Source organism: Aythya fuligula, chromosome 4 (genome assembly GCF_009819795.1).
Source record: "Aythya fuligula isolate bAytFul2 chromosome 4, bAytFul2.pri, whole genome shotgun sequence".
NCBI lineage: Eukaryota > Metazoa > Chordata > Aves > Anseriformes > Anatidae > Aythya > Aythya fuligula.
In genome coordinates this window covers 16,404,383-16,426,408 of record NC_045562.1, presented here as the reverse complement: position 1 = coordinate 16,426,408, position 22,026 = coordinate 16,404,383, and the positions used below count along the sequence as shown (strand labels likewise).

The window sequence follows — 22,026 nt, the reverse complement described above, 5'->3', positions numbered from 1 at the left end:
CATGTGAAGCAGTGGCTTCACATGGTGGAAATCATGGAGTGAATAGCAGAGGTTGCAATGGATATATCTTTAAACTGCTGTAACCCATGTCTACAAGTGGATGCTGTAAGTCAGTTCTATAGCAGAAACTGTTTGCACTGATGGAGGATGAACCTCACCAGGAGCTGTGCCTCACAAATGCTGCTGTGACCTGGCTTGAGCTGGCTTTGGTGCCCTGTAACCACACTCCTCTCCTGTCCCAAGCAGCCACTATTGCAACGAGGGCTTGAACCAGGGACTCAGTGAGCTTGGTGGCCAGTTTGTGGACATTGTGCTGTATTGGGTTTATATGGCAACATGAGCTCAGAGAACCAGCCCTGCAGACCCCAAGGAGGGCAGGAGGTGCTCCAGGCATGCAGCAGCAGTTCCCCTGCAGCCTGTGGAGAGGCGCCTGGTGGAGCAGGCTGTCCCCCTGCAGCCCATGGGTCCCACATGGAGCAGATCTCCACGCTGCAGCCCGTGGAGGAGCCCCCGGTGGAGCAGGTGGATGTGGCCTGGAGGAGGCTGCAGCCCATGGAGAGCCCCTGCAGGAGCAGGCACCGGGCCGGAGCTGCAGCCCATGGAGAGGAGCCCACACAGGAGCAGGGGGTCTGGGGGGAGCTGCTGCCCACCCGTGGGGGACCCGTGCTGGAGCAGTTTGCTCCTGGGGGATGGATGAACCCCGTGGTATGGAGCCGTGTGGGAGCAGTGCTTGAAGAGCTGCTGCCTGTGGGCAGCCCCTGCAGGCTCAGTTCAAGGACAGCATCCCGTGGGAGGGACCCCACGAGGAGCAGGGGCAGAAAGGGACTGTGAGGGAGCAGCAGAGAAGAAACATCATGGACTGACCGCAGTCCCCATTCCTTGGTTCCCCTGTGCCGCTCAAGGAGAGGAGGTAGAAGAGGGTGGTTAGGGGAGGAAGGTGGGTTTAGTTTGCTTTTAGTTTCTCGCTGCTCTAGTCTGCTAGTGATAGGCAATAAATTACATTAATCTCCCGGTGCTGAGTCTGTTTTGCCCGTCATGATAATTGCTGAGTGATCTCCCTGTCCTTATCTCAACCCTTGAGCCCTTTCCATCATATTTTCTCACCTTTTTCTTTGAGGCAGGCACTGCCCGGCTCAGCTGCTGCTGCTGGGCCCAAACCCCTATGGTCCCACAGGCTGATACCTCCTTGTTACCAGCACGGGACTCTTGCCCACAGACTGAGCCAGGACCCAAATAGCACCCATGAGGGGACAAAGCTGCAAAGCCCTGGCCTGTGGGGTGGCACTTGGGGTGCTGCAGAATCCTAATGTGATTCCTGGCACCTCAGCTGGGCTGCGGGAGCTTCCTCCTCTTCCCTGCTCACTGAGGATGAGGTCGGGAGGATCAGGATGAAAACAGGCTGCTCCCAACCCAGCACCAACCTCAGCACACGTGGCAGCCATCACCCAAACTGCCTCTGGCTGGATAGACCGCAGTAGGTGATCACTGTGTATGGGGGCATCAGCTGTGGAACGGGGCTGAACAGGACCCTGGGATCCTGTTCTGATTTTCAAGCTGTGTACATTGTGGTTTTTATACATTGTGATAGACTAAAATGCTGAAATTGTTTCCTCCTCCCCTCCAGCATGTTATACTTGCATGTCTCCTCTTTTAACTTCTCCACTGCTGCTCGTTAGCAACTCCCCAACAGCCAGCACAACTACACTTGGTTACCTTTCCTTTCTTCAGCTTTCTAGGACTTTCTTTACACTTTTCAAATTCATTACAAATATCACTGGGAACAATGCAGTGTTCTCATGGTTGACAACATGGACACCACCTTGGAGATGGCACGGCCCAGGGAGCTTTTTCTGCTTCAGTGCCCTTTCCCAGCACAGCTGATGTGGTTGAATAACACTTGAAAAAACTGAAAGGCAAACAGTGATCGGGGCTGTTTATCTTTTTATTATAAATTTAGTATGAATGACCAATGGAAAAGTCACAATGGAGTACCAAGACCGTTTATCAAAATTTTAGCAGCATTTAAACAGTAATAGATTCCCAAACCTCCTCCAGACATGCCTTGCCCTTCACCTCCCACCCACTGAACAGTAACCTTCATTAAAATGTGCTTTCCGAAGCCGTGCAGGGATTTAGCTCGCCATCTCCCGTGTCAGTCCCCTGAGCTGCTGTGAAAAAACGCATCCTGAGCACTGGCTACCAGCAGCCGAAACCCCCAGCCACGAATGCAGGGCTGGGCTGGTTTCCTGCCCCAGGCAGCCGTGCCAGGCAGCCCCGTTCCTGGTGGCTCACTAGATGGAGATGGAGGAGACCGATGTTCCGTGCTGGTGCCTGTGACTGATGGCAGGACAACAGGGCCGGGGCTTGTGGGGAAAGGAAGGAGGTGAGCAGTGAGACACTTCACAAAATGAAGTCTGTGTACTGCCAGCTAACATGGACGACAGTGTTCTGCCTACTAAGCAACAAGAATGAGCAGAACTAGCTTTCTTATGTGCTTTTGCTTGTTTGTTTCATTTTTAGTTACATTAAGACATGAAGAGTACAATCCCAGCCTTGCTGCTGGTAGCTCAGTGAAATAACATTAAATTAGAGGTGGAGAAACACAACACACACCCACACGTGTAGACAACAACGTATTATTGGCAAGCTATTCCCCTGCTTCTTTGGTACTTCCTAAACTTTCTTATCCAAAATATATGAGGGAAATGCACCATTTAAGAGTTACTGTTTGTAAGTATTTACAAAGCCATAACCGTTACGCTATGATACACAAAGATCAATATGATATGAACAGTTATCTTATGAAAAGCACTTATGCACATTTTGTTCCAGTATCTTAATAGCTTTAAAAAAAGTCATGTGTTATGCAGTCCTGTACCTCGCTTCTTCTGATATCAAATGGACAAGAAACATTTCCTAATCCATACTCTTTTTCAAAAGATTAAAAAATTGCCACCAAAATGATACACTATGTACAAATTTTACTAAATATTAAATTCTAGGCAATTATTTTCACCCCACTAATAATATAACTTAGGTATTGTTACCTACTATATGCATATATATTTCTTTAATATATAAGAAATGGCACCACATCACCATGTCACCAATATGACACATTGTTATATACAGCAGATAAGAAGTTAGATATGGAAGATGGAACCTCTCCGACCGGTCCTTTCAAGGGAACGCTTCTCCCCTCGGTACTAGCTTGGCCACTTCCCCTTTTCTCAGCTCTTCAGACATTAGGCAGGATACCGTACACCAGCAGCGCCATCACCCCGGCGCTGAACAAGCCAGCCACTGGGACAGTCACGAACCAGGCCAAGAAGATGTTGCGGAAGAGGCGCCAGTCGACGGCCTTCTTGGAGCGGATCCAGCCGACGGCCACCACAGAGCCCACCTTGGGAGCACGGGAGGGAGAGAAGGCAAATGTGAGGGGTACATCCCAGCGCCCCCAGTGTGCCCGCAGTTGCACCAATGCCAGTCAGCTGATACCAGGCGATGCTGGAAACTGGGGCACTGAGATGAAAGAGCCTCTGGTGACGATAAGCACCTCCAGTCAAGCCCATCACTCTGTGCCCTGTTAGGAAACCCAGCCTTTCTGGACCTGCCAGCAAGCAAAGCATCCAGAGCTAACAGCCTCCCTGCGTAAGAATACATCGGCCTGATGCTAGGGGGCGTGCAAACTACATTGAGAAGTCTGGCTTCAAGTGGGGAATGGGTTAACCACCAAAATATCCTGCACTGCTACCAGGGCAGCTGGAGAGATCGGTATTTTCGATGATAAAACACACTGCAGTATGGGCAAAGCTATTTTCTCTCAAACGTGTTTTCAGTTCGTGAACTCGGATGTGAAACCAAGCATATTATTTTTTAGGAAAGAAATGTGTTGAGAAAAATGCTTCCAATGCAAAGTGATGCAAAAATATGGTAAAAACTTCAGAAATGCTTTCCTTTCTGCCCTGGAAGTGGCATTCTGCCATTAACAAACCTATGTATATCCATGCAGCTCTATTCAAAGCAGATGGTAAAGCAGCAAGAAACGTGGAATGAATATTCAGTTTTGAACAAAATGAAACTCCAAGACACGGCTGGGCTTCTGTTCCCTTTCTGCAGCCTGAAATGCCATCCCTGCCTCCTCTTCCCTGCTCATTTTCTTAATGGACGTATCAGTCCCTGCCTATAGATTACCAAGGGACTGATGTGCAAAGCTAGGGAAATGATAAACGCCGGAGTGTGAGATAGGACAGGGACATCCAATCCATCTTTTGTTAATATCTATTTAACTTCTTACTACTGCCTAACGTTTCTTTTTAGAGATGAGTGTTCTTTGTTGAGGACCTTATCACTCTCACAAAGTCAAATGCTCCTGTGATAGAACAAGATAAAATTGACCTTGATACTTTAGGACTGGAAAGGCCTTGGCTTAAAGAAAGTGTGAGATGTCATTATGGAGGAGCAGACCCAATGCTTTGAAGGTCAGCTTCAAGACTGTGCCAAAGGACTAGTGTGAAATTCCCTGAAGGACTGTGCCTTACAGGAGGTGTAAATCTAAGGGAGTGAAACTAAAATTTTTGGTTTGGTTTGTTTATTGTTTTGTCTATAGGTTATCAAACTTGATCCAATAAGGAAATGTGCTAAATAATATTTAATCTGGATACACCGTGACTGGACAACGTGTTAGGCTGTGCTTAGCAGGTGGAGCGTGATGCCTGTGCCTTGTGGGAATCTCAAGAAAAAGCAGCACCTTGCCCAACTGAAAGGAACCCCCCACTTCTGAGTATCTCAAAGCGTTAATCCAAGGAAACAGTGCTTTTTCCAGCAGCTTGGCTGTTAGGCTCTGCTTTATATTTTGCAACTTTTTAGCACCAGTCTGGCATGCTGTGACAAGGAGCATTGCTTTCTGAGCAAGCCTGCAGTCTACGTACGGTAATCTCTGAGTCCTTCCTGAAATTTAAAAGGTATCAGCAATGACGGCATTGGTAATCTGTTTTAAACATTGTTAAAGTTTAGTTGATTAATAGTGATTCAGATGGACTAAAGGTTAGGAGAGTAGCTAAAACTTTGGTGTAGGGCAACTACACCAGCTGTGGAATTTCAGATGACATCTACTTCGAGATTGGTTTGAATGAAACCAGTGCAGTTTGCCTTCAGTATGCTCTGCTTAGAGCAGAACAACAGGAATTACAGAAATGCATTTGGCTCCCTTATTTCCGTGCAATGATGCATCAAAATCATACTCAGACTATTTTAATTTCATAATAGCAACACAGAGAATACTTACAACCCCCTTCCAAACAGTAAGAGCAAAACAGAGCTGACAGCATGACCTCAGCAAAGTTGCTTTTGCACACAAAAAACCCTAACTCCTGCACTCTATCTCAGTATGTCAACACATTGACTCCCTTACAGCTGAGAAATATCTGTTTCTAGATCTCATACTGTGTAATAAACAACAGGAACTGTGTGTAAGCCTCAGCACTGACCACTTGCCTACCTGGGAAGAAGATGGGGTAGGCATGTATTCACGGCACACCAGCTTTTCCATGATAAACCTCAAGAGAGGCTGAACAGCCAAAATAATATTTCTGCTGATTTTTAAAAAAGGCATTTCTGTCTCAATGGCAACTGCTTCTCTGATGTGTCTGTAGCAAACTCTGCAGTGAGAGACATTTCCCCATGGAGTGAACGACAGTTAATTGTTCCTTTCTACCTTCCCTGGGCCCTTGAAGGAAACAATGAACACATCTATTCTAAGTGCTTGCTTTATCTTTCTTTGACCAGTTGGTCTCTCAACTCCAGACCTTGTTTTGCTGAAACATGGAATGGGGTGTAATAACGTGACATCCTGGAACAGCCTAATCCTATTGAGAGGTGGATCTTCCCATTAAGAACATCCCATCTAATTATACATGGCAAACTGCAGGTAGCAGGCACAGCCTAACTGCATTAACTGCTTTTATGGAAGTAATTTTCAAAGAGTTATTGTGCCCTGCCCTTCAAAAAGACCAAGCCTTTAACTGTGTCGAGTCAATGAATACATTCTAATGCAGCCCTCTCATTAGCTGATGGTTTCCAAGAAATTTCCCTTTTACATTCAAAGTCAGTCTATTTGTCTGCACCAAAGTGTATTTTCTCTTTTCTGACAGCTGACAAAATGCTCCAGGCACACAGGGCGGATAATCAAAGCTGCATTATTCTCCCTGGCAAATTCTTCTTCTCATTGGGCATTAGACTTACAGTCAGCTGAAAGGGAGGTGTTTTAGGGGTAGCATTTTCACAAGTGGCTCATGTTGTTATTATTTCTTCCCCTGCTCAAATCAGAGGAACCGGAGTTAGGCCAATACTGGGAAATGTGAACAGCCTTTCAGAGCAGCCCAGGCTTGGCTACTGCTCAAAGGACTCTACAGCAGAAAGAAAGAAATGATTTTGCAACAGGGGAGCTTTCTGAAGAAATGGTTTTCACTAGAAAAGGCCAATTGAACTAACTCTGGGTGTTCTGCAGGATGTGTGCATTTCAAGACTCTTTCAATGTCACAGGCAAGCCTGCCTGGCGTCTCGCCGTCTGCCTGCCACGCTGCGGGGCAGTGAGCCCCAAAATCCTGCACTAGCAGAGCTGGGAGAGCTCAGAGGCCCCCAGGGTGCAGCAGCAAATCCCACAGGATCTGATCCTGCTAGGGCTTGGTGGTGCATCCCAAAGCAGAGGGCCTTGCAGCTCTGATTTCAGGGAGTCCTCCCCATACCCTGCCAGAGGGTGAGGTGTACAGTCAGCTCTGAGTGCCCAAGAGAACAAGCAAAGGAAAGAGAGAAGGAATATTTGACATATAAATTTGCTGGGGAACCAAATTCCAAATGCCCACTGTGTTCTTCTGGCAGTGCAAATGTCCAAGCAGTCTGTGTTGCCTACAAGCCCTACACGTTTTCTCCTACTGCATATGACACAATTAAATTCTGCCCTTTACTGAGCTTATCTACAGTTCAAGCTGGGCTTTTAAAAATATATACATATATATGTGCTCAAAGAACAAATTACAGGGGGCAGATTCTGTATTATAATGCACAAAAGTGAGGATGAGTTGGTTTAAAAGAAGAGAGACATTAAAATATTAGCGTAAGGATGTAACACTGCTTTTCATCCAAGCGGCTGTAAACTACATGTAACCTGGATCACAAAAACTACAAGCCTATGTTATTTTAAGAAGTCTATATTAGTTCAATATGATCAAGCAAGGATCAAAGACATTCCACACTTTTGTGCAATTACTTGTAATTCCGACTTTGCTCAGCTGCACTTGCTTTAGATGCAGTCCTTGGTGTTTTGCAATCGCTGTCTGCATGGTGCATCACATAGTGAAGGCAATCTGCAACAATCTTTATCTCTTGTATTTTGTTATGGTTTGTCCTAGTGATGTGATTTACTGATGGGATCACTGCAAACTCCAATACCTTGCAATGGGTGGAGCTTATTGGAATACCCACATTTGAGGCTACAAGTACCGTTAGCGCACACATTACTTCAATGCAAAATCCACTGTGAAGAAATAAAAAAAAGACAGATGGAAAACCTGTAGTAAAAGAGTTATATGCAGGAAATCCCATGCCATGCACTTATCAAGAAAGTGAAGTATAAATGATGAATGGTGCGCAGCCTCTGAACAAGGGAGAAACGCTACATGACCAGGTTCAAATGGCACCTTTGGAGGGAACCAGGCTCTTCATTGCCACATGCCCCTGCAATTGTTTGCTTTGAGATTGAGGCCATGTGCCAGTAAGTGATGTTTTTCCTCAACCACTGCTAAGGAGTCCACGCTCAGCTGGCTGTCTTGCCCAGTTGCAACAGCTTTACTGTGACAACTCCAGTCCATTTTTTTAGAAGCCTGATTTGTTTTAAAGGCATCTTCCCCTCTCCATGTTTCCCTTACAGAAACGTGCCATTATCCACTGGTTCGAGCAGCACAGTTTAAGGTGAACAGTCCAGACTGCCCTGACTGCAGTCTCTCGGCGAAGGCATACCTTGCAGTGTGTAGTACTGACAGGAAGTCCAACATTGGAAGCTACCACAACTGTGAACGCCGAAGCCAACTCAATAGTGAATCCACTGCGGGAAGCATAAGAAAACACTTCACAATCACTCTTTGCATCAGCTCGGACTGATACCATGCAGTGTGCCAAAGTCTTACCCGTTTCTTCTTCAATCGTTTATCTCCGACTGATTTTTGTCACAGAAATAAAGTTAAGAGAGCAAGGAACTGCTGAATAATGGAAACAGTACAGGCTAGTCACCTGCAGTAAACCGGCAGCACGGCTCATTGCGTCAGGAACTTTTGCTAGTCTACGCTGCAGTGAATCATGCCTAATTAGTGATTCAGCTAAGCACCAGCAGAGGTCTAGTATGCATCAAGGACAAAAATTACTGTAATGAATACATATGTCTTTAATGGTCTGAAGCATACTGGGAAAGCCATTGTATACTCGCCACTTCCACAAGCACCTTCTGGCATGTTAGTTAGGGCACCAGCAGAAGACTCTGCTCACGTAGACTATGTCCAAACCCACTCCGTGTTAGTTTACAAGGATATCTTTTCTTTCTTTCTCCCTCTTTCTTTTTTTTCATCCTTTCTTTCTTTTTTCATCCTTCCTTCCTTTCTTTCTTCCTTCCTCTTTTTAGAAAGACGCAGAAGTCGAAGCCAGGTTATCATTAAAATCAAAGCACAGCAAAAACAGCAGACAGACAAAATACTAGAGCAGCAGTTTCCCAGACTGGTTCACACACAAGGTTCATACAGCGTTACGACAACTGCGCGCCTACCTTGATGGTGTGATTGGAGTGAGGTCTTTACCCATGGTCTGGATAACTCTTCTACCCCAGACCCAGAGACCCACGCAGATCCCAACGCCTCCATAAAACAGCAGCCAGACAGGAGTTGACGCCTCTTGCATGACACCACCTTGCTCATAGATCAGCCAGAGCGCGACGAGCGGACCAATCGCATTGCTGGAGAAACACAAAAACATCGCCTGAGTTATAAAAATGCAGGTAATTGCCTTGAATGGGATTTTTTTTCTGCATGATTTTTCTCCACAGTGCATGCAGCACCGCTCTGAGTTGACCTTACAGGCAAAACATTTTCTCACTTCTGAAGGTTGCAGCACCGGACTCTTATTGTGTTGCTTTTTCAGATGTCACTTCACCACTGATAACTATACTAAACACTGGAAGCAATTTGTCTTTAACAAATCATTTCCTGAAATGTCAGAGTTGGCAATATCTCATATGTCTGTTCTGGGACAAAGAAGCAGCATTTTCAGTACTGTGTTGAAATTATCTCAAAGGTTACCAAATCAAGAGCTCTTCACCTGTAAAATTCAAGGCTTAAATGATCTCCTTTGGGCAAAGAAGGAAATTAATGAAAAAAAATTCCCTCTAGAGAAGAAGATGCAAACATTATCTAGTCTGACAACCTGCATCTTTTGGAGATACAATCAGAATGCATCCAGGAAGGTGACTTAAGTCCTTTCTAAAGGCACTGCAGAGCTGGTTGGGCTGGATCAGAGAAGACTCCTTGGTGATGCCGAGCTGGTATATGCTTTTTTCGCTATCCCACTCTTACTATCTAGAAATACACAGAACGTCAGCAACACTGAAGTCTCCACTCCTCAGGCTGCTCACCTGATACTGGTGCCTTACTCACACTTCAGAGCCTGGAGGCAGACTTCTGACTTTGCTTATTCCAAATAAATCATTACATTTCTCGAAACAAGAGGTAGCAGAAAAACTCGGAAGCTGGCAGACAGTTACTTTAGAGGCTTAAATACTTACTAAAAAGCAGATAAGAACTTTGTCATCATATTTTTTTTCAGTTCTTTTGCTGAACCAAGTGGCTGCTTGTCCTGCTGAACAGCATTTAGCACAATTTGTAAAAGCATGAATAGCACAGCAGCGCTGCAATCATGTCTAAATAACAAGAAGAGCAGAGCAAACCTGTCCAATGTCATTCAAAATGTTTGAACACCAACAGGAAGCTCCTCTCTTTGTAAAATGATAATGGAGAGTGGGTGGTGGCGAACACCGCGTGCGGGACTGACAGCTATGCTCACCCTGCCTAAATTTAGCCACTGGTCTCACTCCAAAGCACACAGTTGGAGTAAGGGCCATTTTTAACATCAAATGTTGAGTCTGGTTTGTCTGAGCAACACGACACACTCCTCCTTCCTTTGTCCTGGTTCGTGAGAAACCCAGCTCCAAAACCCCAGGAGTGCTCCCGGGGCACAGTGACCAGGAAGGCACATTCCTCTGTAAACACACACAACAACCTTCAAGCCGCAAGGCAAACAAAAGTACTTGAAAATGCTCTTTGATATGAAAAGGAATGAATAATTCTTAAAGATTTTGAGGAAACTGCTGGAGATTAATTAGTGAGCTAACATGAATAATAAAATGCAGTGGGTTTGAAGACACTGGATAGCATGATGAAGAACTAAATACACTTTAATCAAAGAGTGATTTCCACTAGCAAAAACACTTGGTCTGATACTGTGCTTGAGTATGCATTTGATTTGTTGAGTTTTTGTGAATGTGTGAGTGAAGTGATGATATGTGAAAGGTCCTTAGTGTCTGAATGGAAGATTTTTTTTGCTTTGAAGGAAAAAGAGATGCTCGATTAAAGCATTTCTAATTAAAGTTGGCTTGCAACTTCTTGGCCAGCATTTGCAGGTGCAGATTAAATGACATGCATGTTTTCATGCCTGATTGTGCATGAAAAAGAGGAAGTCATTTCAATGTACTTTCAGCTAAAACACTGATCAGATGAATAAACGGAAAACTGATCACCCCTTCTTGTAGTGTTGTACGACATGGGGACAACCTCCCCATTGAAAATAACAAGTGCCTTTGGAGCAAGCCCAGGCACCAATTCCTGACTGTTCTGAAGAGCTTATGTATGGATATTTGTCAGTCCTAATGTAAATGGGAAGACAGAAAAGGATTCAAAACCTACAGCAAAAAACTATGCTCTTTTGTACCTAAATCCAGTTTTAATTATTTGCAAATGCTACACCTCTGTGAATCAACTAAGCTTAATCCTCAAAGAAAAGGTTATTTTCTTATTGTGGCAACACCGGGCTGCTGACTTATTCCTAGCCCTGGAGGATCGGAGTGCATCATGCTGCCAAAAAGATCAGAAGAGATCACACCACTCCACAGAGGAGAGCACTTCTGATACCATCCCTGGATGGAAAGAAAGCAGAGGAGCATTGGATCAGCGCATACCGAGAAAGCCCAAAAGGTAATTTTGGATTTTGGATGTTGGAAAACATGGGTATCTACAATACTGAGTATCTACCTATATCAGAGGGACATTTCTCCTCTCCCTGTAAATTGTGCTCCATGTGGCTTAAACATTTGGCTCCTACGAACAACTGCATCTCCCAGTCTGAATACCTGCAAGAGGCTACCAACAACCAGCAAACTGGCAGTGCCTCCAATCTACCACCTGCATGGCTCTTTGGGAGGCTCCTTCAGTTTCTGGGCTTATTCAGTAAGTCCAGCCCCAGGGGCTTGTGGCATCAACACTTCCTACACCAGCAGGGAACAGCCCTTGAAGAAGCCATCAGTCCTGTCCCACCACAAAAGTCCTGCCAAGACTAGGATCTTGGTACCACATGCACAGACATTGCCTCTACCATGTGCACACAGCCATCCCTGGGACTAGAAGAATTCATCAGTAGAAGACAACCAGTCCCATAAGGAGAGTAACAGAGGGACAAGACATCAGTAAAAAAGGAGTTGTTAGATACTTTGCTTTAAGACCTGTTGTGGTGAACAGATGTCTCCTACAGTTGAGTGACTAAGCAGATGAACCACAAGGGCATTGGCCACATCGGGATGTGGTTTGCGAAATATTTTGCATGAGTTCTGTCTCATTTGACTCAAGACACGATCAGCAGGAAAGCAGACCTAAAATCTTCCAAGCGTTTGGCCAAGACTCGTTTCACAAGTATTTTTAAGTTGTGATTTTTCTCTTACTCTCCCGCTACAGCTCTTTTGCTTGCCATAACCAACTCATCTTCATGCTGGAGTCCCATCTGGAAAAGTCTTATTTGCGGTAGTTTAGAGGGAGAAGATAAAAAAAAAAAAAAATCCTGCAATGGTCACCGAGGGGGACTGGACCCCTGTCTGCTTCTATCTCTGTAAAGATGCCATTAGGTTCCTATGCAGCTGAAATGCTTTTGAACACATTACTGCATTATTTAGCCGTTCGGTTAAAAAGCTGAGACGAGCTCCTCTTATCACACTACTGCTTTAGTTTCGTACATCTAATACACATTTTTCCACAGAGCACTTGCCATTGCAAGTTAATCGTATGCTGAATTTCTAACACATTATGGCGAGAGAAGCCCAGCTCCTGACCCTGTCACGAAGCACGCCCTCCATGCCCAGTATTTTTTACCATCTCTGCTGGCTGCTCGCAGTGCGTGGCGCCATTTGCCATCTCCAGACGCGTGACCCAGGATTAACAGCCACCTAGGGCAGCGCTTGCACTTGCAGACACGGGTCACCGCGGCGCGGTGGGGTGGCTTGGACTGTATCTGAAGTGCTTGCTGACCCTCCTGGTTATTTTGCTAGCTTTCTCGGCTAACAGAAACTGGCATGACTTCTCTTTTCCTGCTCGTTTGTGCCAGCTGAGAATCTGTCCCAAAGCATTTATAAAGCTGTTGTGAAAGACAGCACTTGACAGTGCATCTGAACTATAAATAGGGTTGGCTTCTTCTCTCCCCTGAGAGACAGATAGTATTACCAACAACAAAAAAAAACATGCAGCTATCTTGGGACAGGCTTAGAAATTACCAGTTTGCAATGCACACACACGCGCACACACATGCATGCAAGTAGAGATTTTTACATGCTCTTGGGTCACATGTGCAGGTCTTTCTCTGTAGGAACAAGGATTACAACTTTTTTAAATAAAAAGTAAGATTTTTTTTCAGTAGTGAAAGGATGCCATCAGTTGAGTGCTCTGTAAATCACCAAACCTCAGGCAACTTGCCATATTTTGTGAACTAAAAACACTTCTATTACCTAACTATTTATTGGGGGCAGAGAGGGTAGTAAGTTGCTACAGACTGTGTGATGATCACACTTTGATTCTTTGCTACCTGAAACTCAGATTGTGTTTTTGCCCCTTTTTTTTTGGTTGATTGAAAGAAGCTCAGCACACACATCACCACTGACTCAAACTGAAGTACAAGCAAAATAACTGAGAAATCTATATTAAACTTCCAGTATTACACATACAGTTACAAATTCCCCAGTCATTCAAGTATTTTCCAAAACAGGATTTCCCAAATGACAGCAAGCTGCCCTCTGAACTTTCCACTGGGAAAATACGTGGGCTGATATTTCTGTCTTTACTGCAGTCACGCCTGGAGACATCACACAACCGAGTGAGGGTGCAGGGAAGGTATGCATGTATGAACCAACAGGAAAAAATACGTCCTCATCTCTAGTGATATCAGATTATAAAGGCTCTTGCTTTTATCCTGGTTCCTACAACCTACAGTTTTGAAATATTGTGTACACCATAGCTCCATAAGAGTGTGACACAGCTATGGCCCATAAAGTACAAGCTTTGGGCGTGTTATGAGTCATGAAGTCTACATATTTCTTCCTGTAGCTCATTGCTGTGTGTTGTAACTGATGGCCCTGAAACTGTAACTCTCTGCACATTGCAGGAGAGAGCAGATTGCATTTTACCAGGGCACAGGAATGCACATTTCTGCCATTCCCACCTCTTGGACAGACAGGGTTGGCAAAACTACCCAGGAAGAAATGCCTCTTCCAAATGGTACTGAGCTGCACCACCGGCAGGGATGAGCCATTCCCAAAAACGCCTGTGTAGCAAGGAGAAAGCCCCTCGTTTCCTTCTGCTCTTCTCCTGCTAGCCTGCAAGGCAAGAAAGTGATGGCACAGTTCAGGTGGCACCTACCTGAGCACTTCAGGACACAAGATTCACATCTACTGAGGAGACTGGCTGCACCTGCAGGACGGACTGCTATTAAAAACTGAAGAAATCAGATTTCAGGCTGCTCTTGGTAATCATAATGGACAGATAAGCTTCCTAAATATGCTAAGTGATCTTGAATACAGCTCTCAGGCAGGAAAGAAGAAATATTCATTTTGTAATCTGGCCTTATTATAGTTCCCATAGACCCCTTATTCAGCCAGGAGACCGAATCCCACTAAGCTCTCTGCGTGCAGTGAGGTACTGACAATGTTCTGGCCCTTTCTTCCTTTCATCCCCTTGCATTTACTCTGGGAAGAAGGGAGAAGGTGAGTCCCAGTGCAGCTGGTGTGCTCTGACCCATAACTCCAGTTAAGCCCGTAGGAAGGTGAAGAGAGAAGTTTCCTTTCACTGTATTCTGGGCAAACAGGTATTTTCTAATTTCACTTTCATTGCTTCGAATATCAATGTCTTCCCTATCTGGTAGCAATTCAGCTTCTAAAACACTGAAAGAATATCTAGAAATATATAAATACTAAATATTTTTACTCTAGGTCTGAAACAGTTTTAATTCCATCTTCAATAACATAACCTGAACTGTCTGGACAATACAAGAGTTGTTCTTCGTCAAGCCTGAGCCTGTGCTGGTAAAGTCCTGGCAGCCACCTCTAGCATTGCTGGCCAATTCCAGCATGGACAACCTGCCCAAGATGCCAGAGGGATGCCCGGCTGGCTAACCAGTGCCTTGTGCTGGAGCTGCCCGGGGTTAGCCATACATTTTCCCAGTTGCTTGGATGTGCTGTGGGGCAAAAGCACCATTTGCTCCCAGCTTTCTCATTCCTGACCCCATAGCAAAGCACAGGAGATGCTTATGGGGCTGTCAATTCTCTCCAGCATTGCCAAAGCAGCCTGACAAACTCCCCTGGCTTTCAGGAACAGCTTAATTCAGGCTTTGGTACGCAGCGTGGGCCCTACAGCTTCGGTGGCTCTCCCACTGCCCGCACCTATACAGTAACTCTGTAGGCTGCTGTGGCTGTGGCACCGAGCTGTGGATCATCGGGATTCCTGCTGAACAAACCTGTATTTACAGAAAACAAGCTCAGTCCAGCTCAGCCATAGGTGCATATAATCCCCGATGACCAACAAAGCCCAGCCTCTCTGGAAAGCTGGCTCTGAACAAGCGTTTAGGAAGCTGGCAGCTCTCCCCCTGTCACGCTCCTGGCCCGGGGCTTTTATTTTCCATCCTGCCCTTTTTATTCTCCCGTTGCCCTTGCGATGACCTGACGTGCTCCCTTTGTGCTTGGGTGCTGAGCCAGTGCGACCTGCTCGCTTGGCGCCGCTGATTAAATCCAACAACAACATTTTTTCAGAGGTTCTGTCCCAACACATTTCGTTGGGATTTTAAATTCTTTAGATTTCATTCAGCCCATGTGCACCGGCGTGTCACAAGGCTCCGGGCCCAGCTCGCTTGGTCCCAGCCTTGGAAGGGCTCCAGCATCCTCCGCCCGGAGCTGCCGAGGGCTGCAGCAGGCGGGCAGGAGGGGATGGTCTGAACAAAGCAGTCACCCAAATAAGGAGCTTCCACGGCTCCCTCTTTCTTCTAACATACAACTGCCCCGGCCTGCATCCCCATCGCTGTCGGCTCAAACACCAGCCACCCACATCGGTGCCCACAGCAAAGATTGCTGGTATCGCCTCGATGCTGAAAGGCATCTCTGAAGGGACTGAGGTCTAGTTAACCTCGTGCTGAGTTCTGAAGTCAAAGTCAAAATCCTAATTTAACTCTCCCTAGTCCAGAGAAAAGGTCTGGGCAGTGAAACAAGGGAAATTCCCATGTGATTCTTTCCCACTAATGTGCTATCCAGACCATCTGAGGCACTTCTGCTCCATCAAGAGTTTCAGAGCTGCATCATGGCTCAGTCCATGCCATACACTACTGTCTTGTGTTCCAGACCTGTTCCAGACCTAATCAAACATTTAACTACATGCAGCTTGAAATTGTTCTGTTAGGTTTTAATTTTTCTCTCTCTGCTCCTCTGATCTGCTCCTGTCCCTTCCAGGCATAGCAGCAAACAGCCTGATGGAAAATAAAGAGAACACGTGGGAGGAAAGACAGCTCTGGGACACAGAAGGAAAATGGAGGAGACGAGTCCAAAAAAAAAGATGTGGATGAAGTAGGTGTTGCCCTGAATGTATGAGTGAGGAGCTTAAAACCAAATGCGGAGGAAAGCTGGATTTTAATGACATGATTCAAGGATGAGAAAGAATAGGGAAGCAGCAGCAGCACTTAAAATGAACAGAAGGAAGGGGAACAAGGGAGGGAGAGGAAAAAATAGCAGTGCTCGGTGGAAGACGTATTGCCAACGATGGCTTTCTCACTGAAATGTGGACGGAAAGATGTGCTATTAGCTAGGTCCTGCTGCATTATTTTTAAGATTGTAAATTGCTTCCTGAGCTCTGCAGATCTTTATGTGACATGCTGAGGAACTGAAAGCCCACTAAGAAGTGTTTTGCTCTGCTAGACACAGACTGGCAAAATGTCTGTGCTACATCACCCACAGCATAGATACCTGAAGACCCTGAGCGTTGTATCAACCCAGCCTTTTTATCACACAGAGGGGTCTTTAGTTTCTAATGTTTAGCTGGAACTAAGTACAATTGTAGGGATGGGTCCCTTTGCAAACCAGGATCAGATCTCATACCCATGGCTGTCCTCTTGCATTTCTAGCAGCTGACAAAATTAAGCTAACTTGTTTTTTCAGTTTTGCACTTACATGAATTCAGCTTAAAAGAGATCTTGGAATAAAAAGCATTTAATAAAAACATATGCTTGCTTGCAAGTTTGGTAAGATCACACTGACAGAAGTAGAGATCTGGAAAACACAAAATAATACGAATTTTCAGGAAAGGATATTGCCAAGGCAACAAGCCAGTCCAAATGGAGAATTCTGGGGAAACTAGGCTATTGATGCAACAAATCATACTGCACAGAGTCTAAACCTTGTCTTTCACTGCTCCCAGCTCCTACCAATGACCAAAAGTTGGGGTTGTTCAGCCTGGAGAAGAGAAGGCTCCAGGGGAACCTTACAGCAACCTGCCAGTGCCTAAAGGGGGCTACAGGATAGCTGGGGAGGGACTGTGTTAGCGGGTGTACTGACAGAACAAAGAGAAATGGCTTTAAACTAAAATAGGGTAGGTTTAAATTTTATAGAAGGAAGAAATTTTTCACTCAGAGGGTAGTGAGGCACTGGCACAGGCTGCCCAGAGAAGCTTCGGATGCCCCATCCCTGCAGGTGCTCAAGGCCAGGCTTGATGGGGCTTTGGGCAATCTGGTCTGGTGGGAGATGTCCCTGCCGGTGGCAGAGGGGTTGGAAGCAGACAGTCTTTAAGGTCCCTTCCAACCCAAACTATCCTATGATAACTCCAAATTTGATTTCTGAACAGACTACATCCTTACAGATCACTTCAAACAATCTCTACTACCCTTGTCTGTGACAGAAAAGGCAAGTGATGCTTGCATGAATATGTCAGACCTCAAGGAATATCTGTAGACATCATCTAGAGGGTATAAAAGAGTGGCAGGGGCACTTACTGCTGTAGGCTGCAATCTTTCTGCAATGGTTTTCCCTCAGAAAAGGAACAAAGGAAATCCATTTGTTTGCTATGCAAGTTAGAAGCTCTGCAGGACTACCTGACACAAGCGAAATCTCTGCATAACCAAGTGCTGCCTCCTTGGCATGATGTGCTGAACGTGTTTGGATTTCCAGTGGGATTTTGGCAGGGTCCCTCAGCCAAGGCCCTTCAGGAAATTAAGCTGCCGTGGGATGAAAGGCAGGCAGTCTCAAAAAGGCAACCTGGAAGAGAGGCAGAAAGCGCAGCAAGAGCAGGACAGCTCCCTTATAGGCATCAGTTAAACAGACTGGGATTCCTCCTCATGGGCAAAGAAATAAAAAAAATAAAAAAAAAAAGGGGGGGGGGGAGCTCAGAAAGCAATGGGACAAAGTCCTGGGATAAAAAGCCATCAAAATAGAGCTGTAGACAAGAAGCTCTGGAATATACATCCCCTTGGCCATAGATGCTGGGAGGAAGAGTACATGAGAAGAAATATTGGTGCTCTTTGTCCTTCTCCATACATTTTTTCCCCTTGGCACCTGCTGCTGGTCACCACCAGAGCTTGGGTACCAGCCTCCCTGGGTCTTTGCTCTTGCCCAGTATGCTCAGAGCAGAAGTCCTGACCAGCAGAGAACATCCAAGAGAAAAGAAAGTCACAATGGTGTCCTCTGATCCAGAGGGAAGACAACTGTGTGAGGGCATCTTGGACTCCTTCTGGGAGCCAGATCCCTGTAATGAAGTGAGTAATAACAAGAGCGAGGACAAGAAGGCTCTTCAGAAAGCATTATTCTGAATTCCCAGGACACTGTCTGGATGGGAAGGGCAGAAACATGTTTTTAAGTGTATTTGAGATGAGCCGTGAGTTAAATTGGGTGGCTGACAACAGCGAGGAGCAATAACCGTTCTCGCTATGTGGGATGGTGTTTGCCCAGATGCCTAAGGAGGACTATGAAAGCTATGAATGCTGTAAAGCCCCTCTGCAAATGCTGAAACCAACACCAGCAGCACACAGCTAAAACTGCAAGAGTTCAGCAAGAAGGAGGCTCAGCACAGCCCAAGCTAACCCGAAAAGATTGCTGCTTCTACAAGGAGCTCCTCTGAGCACACCACCACAGGGGGACTTCAGTATGGGACTAAAGTGGATCAGTGCAGGCTTGGGAAGAGGCAATCCAGCCCAGTCCTAAAGGAAAAGAAATATGCCATTTTTCCAGAGGAAAAACACACAAACCAGCCTTCAGCCACGTGCCACCAAGAGGGCTGGGAGCAATGCAGCTGTGTAGATGAAATGATGTTGAAAGCAGGTGAGCAATGTGAGCGCAGACAAGGAAGGCAAAAAAATGCTCCACCCTGAGCCTACTTCCTCGGTCCTTTGATCAAAAGTCCTATACATCACTGAATTAAAAAAAAAAAAAAAAAAAAGAGGGAAACAGGTGAACAGGTGGTCAAATGAGTGGAATGTATGGGTGTTTCTCCAACAGGGCATGGCCAGGCAATGGAGGGCAAAGAGGTGCAGATAAACATTTCTAAGACCAGCTCCAAGATTTTATCAGCTGATTCAATACAAGCATGAGGAAAGACTCTCAGAGGACAATCCTTTTCCCATATTACTGGGAAACGATGTTAATGCCACAGGGTTTAAGGACAGACACACTTAAGCCAAATGGTTGAGGGATGAACTCACCGGCTTCCTTTGTCATAAAAAAGAGTTATTCAGCAGTGACAGCAGCTGTGGATAAAACTCCTGCCAGGAGATGGGAATCTTAACTGAGTAGATTTGCCATAGCCCATGTCCTCTCTCTGCATGGGCCACAAGAACATACCCAGACTTACTAAGGGTTATCTCCCTTTTTTTTTTTGGTAAGAGAGCTGTGGCAGCTGGAGAGGTTGTATGTGCAGTTTATAAATTTCAAAATAAGTCCAAGGCTTGTTAGATTTTTTGGGCTATGTAGTGATACACCACCTCATATTGTCCTCGACCCTGCTTGTGGCTGGAAAACTCAAAGCAAAAGCTTCAGCAAAGGGAGCTTTATAAAAGCTGGAGCAATCCAAATGAAGACATTCTTCACACACCTCTTCTTGCCATGCAATGTGATGAGAGAGAAAATTAATCTAATGATAAAAATAGCCTAAACCTCTCATTTGCTGATAGTCTCCAATCTTGCAGTTAAAATAAGCTGTGAACTCTGCAGGGCAGGGACCATCTTGTTTGTTTTCACAGTGGTCAGCATGCCAGGGCACCGATCCCTGGGGGACTCTCAGTGCTTGAAAGCTTGCCACAATTAAACCAGAATTAAACTAATTACTCCACAATAACTTAGCAGAGAACAGGAAAGATGGTACCATTGAGAAGAAAATAAACCATCAACTGAGCAGCCGAACTCCTGAGAAGAACTGGGGACATCAGTGTAACAAGCTTTGCAAGACACAGCACTAATTATCATCTACCTGTACAAGTTTTCTGACTGGCCACATCCCCAAGCTGTCAAACCTTGCTCCAAGATGTAAATTATAAAATCGCTGGTTTGTGAGATCTCATCCTCTTACCTGACATCATTCCCTCCATGGGCAAAGGATCCAAAACAGGCTGTTAAGATCTGGAGGAAGTGGAAAAGTAGATGGACCTGAGACGTGTCCTTCTCTTCCTTGTCCTCTTCCACAGGATCTTCTGGGGGCCGGTTAGGATCTGCAAGCTCAGAGGCCAATTTCATTTCCACTCCACCTTCTTCAGCCTCGATCTCTGCCTCAGCCACTGCATTGCAATAGCTGGAGTAGCTGTCATAGCGAACTCGTTTCTTAGAGTAGGACACTGTGTCTCCCACTAACTTCTCACTGTCCTCCGGAGTGGATGGATCTGCTGCCTTGAAGGAGGAATGCACAGGCATGCCACAAATAGCAGCTGTGTAACAGGTATAGCTGTTGTTGCGTCGTAACAGTTTGTAGTTGTTTTCTTGAGCAGGCCTCTCATCAGTGGCCCTGTCCAGGTGCATTTTGTGTAGCAAGTCTTTGTATAAACCTGAGTCCTTGTGCACAGTGTGATAGACGTGACCGTCGCTCCTCACCTGGCCGTCGAAGCTGAAGGTGCCATTGGAGACTGGTGATTTCACAGAGGTGTGCGTCATAGAAAAGGCCCTTCCTAAAAAAGGCAGAGATTTAGAGTTGTTACTGCTCTCAAGTGCAACTTGGAAGCTCTCTCCCACTTCACAGGACATTAAAATAAGTGTAAATGACTAAAACAGCAGCCATCCTAGGGTACAGGACAAATAAGATTAATTTGCAATACACACTTTAAATAATAGAAAAGTCAATCCACCATGAAATAAATTCTCCCATTGAAAGATGGGAGTACACCAAAAGCACAAAAATAGTTTTGTTCCAGCACTGGGTCTCCCACAGACATGTAGGAGGACCTGCAGCAAGTCACAGAGAACCAGCTACTCCAAGGTGATATTGGAAGCCTAAATCCTCAGTTCTTTGGAAAATTCACTTCTGTAAAAATTCTGGATTTGTAAAATAAGCTCTTCTTTTTCTCAGATTTCGTCTGCTTTGGATATGCCTACTAAGTGTGTCAGAAAAGGTGGTCTTACTGCAATTTGATACTGAATATGAGGTCACTTTTCAAATGCACCTATACTTAAGAGACATTTGCACAACTTAAAAATAATTTTAAAAACAGAAAACAAAAAAGCTCACATTCTGCAAAAGTATTTCCTCAGCTATTCAAGTGCCTTACATGTTTTATTTCTATGAGTATGGTTATTCCCACTGTATACATTTAACATCACTGAATGTTGTAGAATACCACAGCTAAGCTGGTATTTCTGAAGAAACTCTCTTCACTTCCTGACTCCCCACATTTCCACTGTGCAACATCCACAACCGTTTTAGCTGGTTTTGAAGTGGAAGCACGCACTCAAAGAGCTTCCCGTCATGACTGATTTGATTTTGTGAGAATCAAATATTTACTAAACAAATGATGGGGTTGGGTTGTGTAGATGTCAGTAAGTGCTACCAGAGTCAACAGACTGCAAGTGGGTGGCAGGGGGGTGATCCCGCCACACAGAACAGAAAGAACTTTATGCACGCTAGCATACTTCTCGTGAATATATTTTCAGAAAACAATGCATGAGATTTTTCTAGTGGACATGCTCCAAATGGTCATACATTTGTCAACTAAAACCCAAATCTTTTCATCTCCTGTGGGAACATGCTGGTAATCTTTGTGGCTGAATTTAACCTTCATACATCAGCTGTTTGTGTTCTCTATATTTTTCCATTGCTTAAAAGGACAGAAGTCCCATTAAGAATATCAAGTAAAGCAGAAAGGAAAGTCATTTCTGCTTTCGGCTGTTTATAAAATGCACATTCAGACAAAAAAAATGTAATTGTTTACAAGTCCTGTCTAGAAAATGTC

General features: G+C 45.2%; 1 protein-coding gene across 5 annotated transcripts in view; it reads right to left on the bottom strand.

Annotated features, from left to right (window-relative positions):
• Positions 1-1,924: 1,924 nt before the first annotated feature.
• The window catches only part of SLC20A2 (solute carrier family 20 member 2), a 37,458-nt gene continuing 17,356 nt past the window's right edge, over positions 1,925-22,026 (bottom strand). For 2 of the 5 annotated variants that reach the window (XM_032186379.1, XM_032186380.1), the window contains exons 8-10: positions 20,160-20,748; positions 8,813-8,998; positions 3,417-7,534 (exon numbers count right to left, since the gene is read on the bottom strand). In XM_032186379.1, coding sequence (XP_032042270.1) covers positions 7,264-7,534; positions 8,813-8,998; positions 20,160-20,748 — 1,046 coding nt within the window. In that variant the 3' untranslated portion in view covers positions 3,417-7,263. The other 3 variants (XM_032186382.1, XM_032186381.1, XM_032186383.1) reach the window with 3 other exon arrangements.